Source organism: Myotis davidii, unplaced genomic scaffold, assembly GCF_000327345.1.
Source record: "Myotis davidii unplaced genomic scaffold, ASM32734v1 scaffold16, whole genome shotgun sequence".
Classification (NCBI taxonomy): domain Eukaryota; kingdom Metazoa; phylum Chordata; class Mammalia; order Chiroptera; family Vespertilionidae; genus Myotis; species Myotis davidii.
This window is the reverse complement of record NW_006287821.1, coordinates 542,533-550,523: the sequence shown is the minus strand read 5'-3', so window position 1 is coordinate 550,523 and position 7,991 is coordinate 542,533. Positions and strand designations below refer to the sequence as shown.

The window sequence follows — 7,991 nt, the reverse complement described above, 5'->3', positions numbered from 1 at the left end:
TTCTTACTTTTTTTCCCAGTCAGCTTTCTTTCACATTTTCTACAGTAGCTCCTTTAAATATTTACTACTATATAATTGCAGTTACCTCAAATATGTTATGGGCAAAGTTACCCGTGTTTATTCCAATTCTTACTGAGTGTCCTGTTTTGTAATAGGATAGAAACATATCCTATTATTCTGTGCATTAAGTCTTATTCTGTCCTATCTTCAGTTTCTCCTATCTCTCTAGTCACTCGTGCCTACCATTCAGTTGACTTCCTTGATTTATTCATATGCCCAACTTTCATCTTTTTCTTCAACCATATGTTCCTTTAATATCTGTGATCTGCCATTGTATTCAGGTGAATATTCAAATTCTCAGTATATCCCTCCAAAATGTGGTGACTGGCAATCTATCAACTGTATTTCTTCACATTTTCTTTCGTATGTACTTTTGTATAATTACTTCAGACAATAAATAGAACCACCAACTTGTTAGATACGCCGTTTCATGTATCCATGTACCATTTCCTCTGGAGTGCTTCATCTGGATGGCTGAAATACTCCTTCCACTGTATATGTCTGATGCCTCTTTTAAAAATATATATTTTATTGATCTTTTACAGAGAGGAAGGGAGAGGGATAGAGTTAGAAACATCAACGAGAGAGAAACATCCATCAGCTGCTTCCTACACAGCCACTACTGGGGATGTGCCCACAACCAAGGTACATGCCCTTGACTGGGATCGAACCTGGGACCCTTCAGTCCGCAAGCCGATGCTCTATTCTCTGAGCCAAACCGGTCAGAGCACCTTTTTGTTCTTTAAGACTCAAGTCCGCAAAGCTTCACCTGATAAGGGCTGTTTCTACTAAATCTGGGTTTGCTATCCATCCTATTTCATAGCATTTTATACATTTTCATTATAGCATAGTTTACATTCCATTATATTATTTTGTCTTTTTGCCTTCATCCTTACTTAGACTGTGGGTTCTCTGACAGGGCACTCTTCTCCCAAATCTAGGATGTACCAGTCACATAGAACGTAATGTGAATGGTACCACTAGTACCTCGTAGAGTTAACACAGGGTCCTGTTCCTTAACATAGGGTCCTGCTCCTGTATCTGCAGAGCCTAATTTAATGTCTGGAAATTGTAGATGCTTTATAAATAAGTATCTGTCTAATTTATTAGTATATTAGTGTTCCTTGAATTTTACAATCTTAAAAAAAAGCTATGGAGATACAGAAAGTTTCAGTGATTTATTTATTACCCCATGTCATTGTTTTTCATTTTATAAATGATAGCCAATTTATGTATATCATAGTGGTAGAATGTATTTTAAGTTTTGAGTAAAAACTTTGTAAAGACTTTTATATTAGAAGCCAAAATAAATACATGAAAGAAAAGACAATTAAATTTTATATTTGTGTTGTGCATAAATTATTTTTGATGTATCAGTTTTATAATCTTATTGGATATATTTTTTTAAATTTTGTATTAGTTTCAGGTGTACAGCATAGTGGTTAGACAACAATATACAAAGTGTTTCCTCCTAATATTTCCAGTACCCACCTAGCATCCTACATAGTTATTACAATGTTATTCATTTAATGTATATTTTTATTTTAAACCTAGGTATGAGCACTTTTCTTCATGCCTTAATCAAGTATTAGGTCTTCTTAATGGAAAGGATCCTGATTCTTCTTCAAAGGTAGGTAAAACATGACTCTTTGTTTTAAACTTTTAAAAAACTATAATATGAAGAAAAATCTAAGTGCACAGTTCTCTCAATTTTTACAAACTAAACATAGACATATAACCAGTATATAGATCAGAAAACACAACATTACCAATACTCTAGAACCCTCCTAGAATCTTTATACACTGGCATATTAGTTCCTTTGGAAAACTGTTTCATGGTGCCTACTGAGCATATGTATACCATATGACACAACAATTCCATTCTTAGCTACATAGGCAAGAGAGACATGTCCATAATACATACAGAAAATGTTAAACAAATAGAAAATGAAATATTTAAATGATACCACTTACTAATTTTTTAAAATGTCAACTGCTTAGGGGATAAGGCCAACAAAACATTACAAAACCTCCACTCTGAAATTATGAAACATTGAGAGAAATAAAAGACTTAAATGACTATGTTCATACCAAGTTCATATAGATAACATTGTAAGAGTTTACAATGTTAGGTTATTTGAAATTATAGCAGGTTTTACAGTGGTTATTGTTGTTGTTGTTGTTTTTATTGATTTCAAAGAGGAAGGTAAAGGGAGAGAGAGATAGAAACATCAATGATGAGAATTTTTGATTGGCTGCTTCCTACATGCCCCACACTGGGGACCAAGCTACTGCAACCCATTTGGAATCAAACCATGACCTTCTGGTTCATAGGTTGACAGTCAACCACTGAGCCAAGCCAGTCAGGCTGTTTTTTGTATTTTTCTCATTTTGGGTGTGTGGAAATTTGGGAAGCAGATTATAAAATTTGTATGGTTATGCAGAGGTCCAAAAATAACTGCGGCTATCCTGGAAAAAAAAAATGAACCAAGTTGGAGGGCTTATACTACTACCAGATAATAATATTTAATATGTAGCTGCAGTAGTTAAAACAGTGAAGTATTGTTATAAGTATAGTTAGCTGGTCCAGTGGAATAGAGTACAGTCCAAAACCAACCCCCTAGTTTATGGATCTTGTTGATAACAGTGCAGTATTAAAAGTATGGTCATTTCAATAAATGCCACTGGGTCGATTGAACATTCCATATGGGAAAAAACTGAATATTGACCACTACCTCACACCAAATGAGAAAATCAGTTCCAGAAAAATTGTAGATCCAAATATGCTAGGTAAAACAGTGAACTATGATCTTTCAAAAGAAACACCTAACAATATTTTTACAGCCTTGGAATAGGTGAAGATTTTCTTAGACAAGAAACAAAAACACCAGTTATACAGGAAAAAAGTTGATAAGTAGGATTGCATTAAAATTAAGAGTTTCTGTTCATTAAGAGTCCACCAATAAGAGTGAAAAGACAATTCACAATGTGGGAAAAGTTCTTTATCATACATATATTTAAAAAAGGACTCTTATCTAAAATATATTATTTAAAAACTTATACATATATGTCAGAAAAAATATGATCTCCAATAGCAACCTCAAAAAGAAAACTTGTATTGGTCAATAAATATGAAACAGTTATTCAACTTTATTAATATTAAGGGAATGCAAATTTAAATGGTAATGTGATACCACTGCATATCCACCAGATGATTAAATTTAAAAATAGGGATAAGATCAAGCATAAATGAGAATGTAAAAAATTCCTAAGTGTCCCAGTATGCATGGGCTCAAAATTGGTACAACTGCTTATGAAAATTAGTATTTACAGTCAAACCTCTGTTGTGGAACAAAACTTTGGTTCTCAACTCCACAACCCTTTCATACTGATACTGTACTAACATTGGACACATGCATATATTAGGACCCAACCATTCAACACTTAAGTATTTACCCCAAAGAATTGAAAACATGTTCACCAGAAGATATATACAGAATATAGCAGTACTGCTCATAATAGCAAAGAATTAGAAACAATTCAAATACCATTAACAGTAGAATGGGCAAATAAACTGTAGTATATACACACTGGAATACAGTCAAGCACTGTTTAACAATGGGGATACATTCTGAGAAATGAATCTTATGTCTGAACATCATAAATGTACTTATATAAACTTAGGTGGTATAGCTTACTATACACCTAGGCCAGTGGTTGGCAAACTGCGACTCGTGAGCCACATGTGGTTCTTTGGCCCCTTGAGTGTGGCTCTTCCACAAAATACCATGTGCGGGCGCACACGTACAGTGCGATTGAAACTTCATGGCCCATGCGCAGAAGTCGGTATTTTGTGAAAGAGCCACACTCAAGGGACCAAAGAGCCACTGTGGCTGGCGAGCCGCAGTTGGCTGACCACTGACCTCGGCTATAAGGCAGGGGTCCTCAAACTTTTTCAATAGGGGGCCAGTTCACTGTCCCTCAGACCGTTGGAGGGCCAGACTATAGTTTAAAAAAAAACTATGAACAAATTCCTATGCACACTGCACATATCTTATTTTGAAGTAAAAAAACAAAACGGGAACAAATACAATATTTGTATTTGCATGTGGCCCGCGGGCTGTAGTTTGAGGACCCCTGCTATAAGATATAGCCTATTGCTCATAGGCTACAAATTTGTACAGCATGCTACTGTACTGAATACTGAGGCAGTTGTAACACAATGGTATTTATGCAGCTAAACAGAAAAGGTACAGTAAAAATACAGTATAAAAGATTAAAAAAGGGTACTTGCTCTGGGTGAGTGATTGAGTGTTGAGTGTGAAGGCCTAGGACTTTACCCTGCTGTAGACTTTCTAAACACTGCATGCCTACAGTAAATTGATAAAATGAGATTAAATCAAGCACAAGAGACGATGCAATCAAGAGATGCTATAAAAACAAGAACTTTGAAGGTGCTACTGGTGTAACAGCATACTGTTTTACAGCAAACTTTTTTTTTTTTGTAAGTAGAAAGTACATTCTAAAACAGGGGTCCTCAAACTACGGCCCGCGGGCCACATGCAAATGCAATTATTGTATTTGTTCCCGTTTTGTTTTTTTTACTTCAAAATAAGATATGTGCAGTGTGCACAGGAATTTATTCATAGTTTTTTATTTTTTTTTAAACTATAGTCCGGCCCTCCAGTGGTCTGAGGGACAGTGAACTGGCCCCCTGTTTAAAAAGTTTGAGGGCCCCTGTTCTAAAATAATGATTAAAAAGAATAGTATAGCCCTAGCTGGTTTGGCTCAGTGGATAGAGCATTGGCCCTCATATTGAAGGGTCTTAGGTTCAAATCCAGTCAAGGGCAAATACCTCAGTTGGAGACTCCATCCCCAGCTCTAGTCAGTGTATGTGAGGGAGGCAACCAATTGGTGTATCTCTCTCACATTAGTGTTTAGCTCTCTCTGACTCTCCCCTTCCCTTCCACTCTCTCTAAAAATCAATGGGAAAATATCCTCAGGTGAGGATTAACAACAACAAAGAAGTATAGTATAGTAAATATATAAAGCAATAACATAGTCACTTATTATCATTATCAAGTATTATGCACTGAAAATAATTACGTGGCTATACTTTTATACAACTAGCAGCACAGTAAGTTTGTTTACACCAGCCTTACAAACACTTAAGTAGTTGTGCTCTGACATTAAGATGACACTAAGCAATAGGAATTTTTCAGCTCCATTACATCCTTACAGGACCACCATTGTATATGTGGCCTGTCATTGACTGAAGTGTCATGATATGGAGCATGACTGTGTTATACAGCAGTGAACATGTATGAAATGCAGCTGCATGCAATAATATGGATGAATCTCACTGATCCAATGCTAAGCTAAGGAAGCCAGACAGAACATATATACTGTAAGATTCTGCTTATATACAGTGTGGGGCAAAAGTAGATTTACAGTAGTGAGTATGCTAAGCAGAATTTATTCTTGTATTATTATTTATTGTATTATCTTCCATACGCACAACTGTAAACCTACTGTTGCCCAACCCTGTATAATGTTCCATATGATTGTTTAATATAAACTGGTAAGTTGATAAAAAAAATTTACATAGAAATATAAAAATCCAAGAATAGCTAAGATAAAATAATCTATATATTAGAAATCTGTTGTGGAGAAGTGGTTCCACATGGCCTTAGGAGGGGACACAAGTGGGTTCTGGAGTTCTGATAGAATTTTCTTTCTTGATCAAATTGCTAGTTACACAGGTGTGTTCACTTTGGGAAAACCATCTAGCTCTTCACTCGTGATTGATTTATTTACTTCTCTGTATGTTATACTTACAGAGTACCTGTACTTGAGAAAGTATTTTCTTTTAAGATAAACAAGAAACTGGTAACATGGCTTGCCCCCAGGGAGTGTAGTTACAAGTCAGGCTGGTATGAGCTTTTGATTTTGGAATCAAGAAAATGTACCTTTTCAAAAACAAGTACTACAATTTATATTTAAAAGAGAATAAATCAGATTTATTTGTTTCATAGTAAATGCTATTGGACTGAATTATGTTAAAATTTAGATACTATCAAGTTGATTAAAACACAAATCTCAATTATATGTCAAGAAATAGACAAAGGCCAAAACTGGTTTGGCTCAGTGGATAGAGCGTCGGCCTGTGGACTGAAGGGTCCCAGGTTCGATTCCGGTCAAGGGCATGTACCTGGGTTGCGGGCACATCCCCAGTGGGAGATGTGCAGGAGGCAGCTGATCGATGTTTCTCTCTCATCGATGTTTCTAACTCTCTATCTCCCTTCCTCTCTGTAAAAAACCAATAAAATATATTAAAAAAAAAAAAAAGAAATAGACAAAGGTAGGAAGTAAGTGACAGGCAAAGAGACACAAAATATTTTTTTAAAGCTAGGTTGGTAGTATATGAAATGTAGAATTTAACTTAACAGCTAATAAACAAGTTGATGTGGGATGTTATATAATAGGAAAAGGCTCAATTAGTAAAGAAATGCAGAATTTGGGGAGCTAAGGGACATAATGCTGACATTGTGCAAATATAGTATAGAAATAGCCATTCTTAATGTTTTAAGGCTTTTTGGAACACCACTTTTAAATATCGTAAAGTATGCTTTATGGCAATTCTTGAATCTTAGTATGATAGCAAATGTTATTATTTTATTTTTAATTTTTTTTTCATTTTAAAAACAAAACTTAAGTACTGTAGAAGGAATATAAACATTAGTTGAAGTTGCCCTTCTTTGGCCCTCATAGTCCTGTTAATCATAAGTAAAGTAACCACTACTAATTACTTTGTAATCATGTGGAAACTTTTTTTTAAAAATATATTTTATTGATTTTTTACAGAGAGGAAGGGAGAGAGATAGAGAGTTAGAAATATCAATGAGAGAGAAACATCTATTAGCTACCTCCTGCACATCTCCCACTGGGGATGTGCCCGCAACCCAGGTACATGCGCTTGACCGGAATCGAACCCAGACCCTTGAGTCCGCAGGCCGATGCACTATCCACTGAACCAAACCGGTTTCGGCCATGTGGAAACTTTTAACTCATTTTGAAAAATAATACTGAAAGGAAAATTGGAAGCTACTCTTAATATTTGTTGTAAAGTATTGCCGGAGATCTTTCCCTGCATCTAGAAAGGGTCAGGAATCTGGAGAAGGGTTGCAAATAAATTATTAAAGAGAATAGACATGAAATATAAATTTGGAAGGCATTTTTGGGGAGCCAGGAAAGCTTAGCTTTAGTAACTAAGTTTTCCAAATCTCCGCAACCAGGGCTTTTTATTTCCACACTAGAGGCCTGGCGCATGAAATACGTGCATGGGTACAGTCCCTAGGCCTGGCATGATATCAAGACCATCTTCCTTGGCTGCCAGCAGTCGGCCCTGCCCCCCCCACTGCCACCCACCCCCGGTTCCCCATTCACCATCAGGCAATCAGAGCCTGCAGACTGTGGGGAAGGGACCGAGAGGTTGGCTGGCAGGCCCTGATCAGGCAATCGGGGCATGTGGGCTGGGGGCAGCTCCTAAATTGTGCATCTGCTCCCTGGTGGTCAGTGCACATCATAATGACCAGTCATTCTGCCGTTCGGTCCATTTGCATATTACCTTTCATTATATAGGATTTTCCCCATAGCAAAACAAATACCCATTAAAATACCAACGACATATTTCACAGACCTAGAACGAACTCTCCAAAAATTCATCTGGAATAAAAAAAGACCCCGAATAGCTGCAGCAATCCTGAGAAAGAACAAAGTAGGTGGGATCTCAATACCAGATATCAAGATGTATTACAAAGCCACTGTTCTCAAAACTGCCTGGTACTGGCACAAGAAAAGACATATAGATCAATGGAATAGAATAGAGAGCCCAGAAATCGGCCTGAACCAATATGCTCAATTAATATATG

General features: G+C 36.4%; 1 protein-coding gene across 1 annotated transcript in view; it reads left to right on the top strand.

Moving 5' to 3' along the window:
- Nucleotides 1–7,991, top strand: part of KIAA1524 (KIAA1524 ortholog) — a 43,780-nt gene that overhangs the window by 10,933 nt on the left and 24,856 nt on the right. Inside the window, exon 8 of the mRNA XM_015561226.1 lies at nucleotides 1,615–1,690. Coding sequence (XP_015416712.1) covers nucleotides 1,615–1,690 — 76 coding nt within the window. The remainder of the gene's footprint in view (nucleotides 1–1,614; nucleotides 1,691–7,991) is intronic.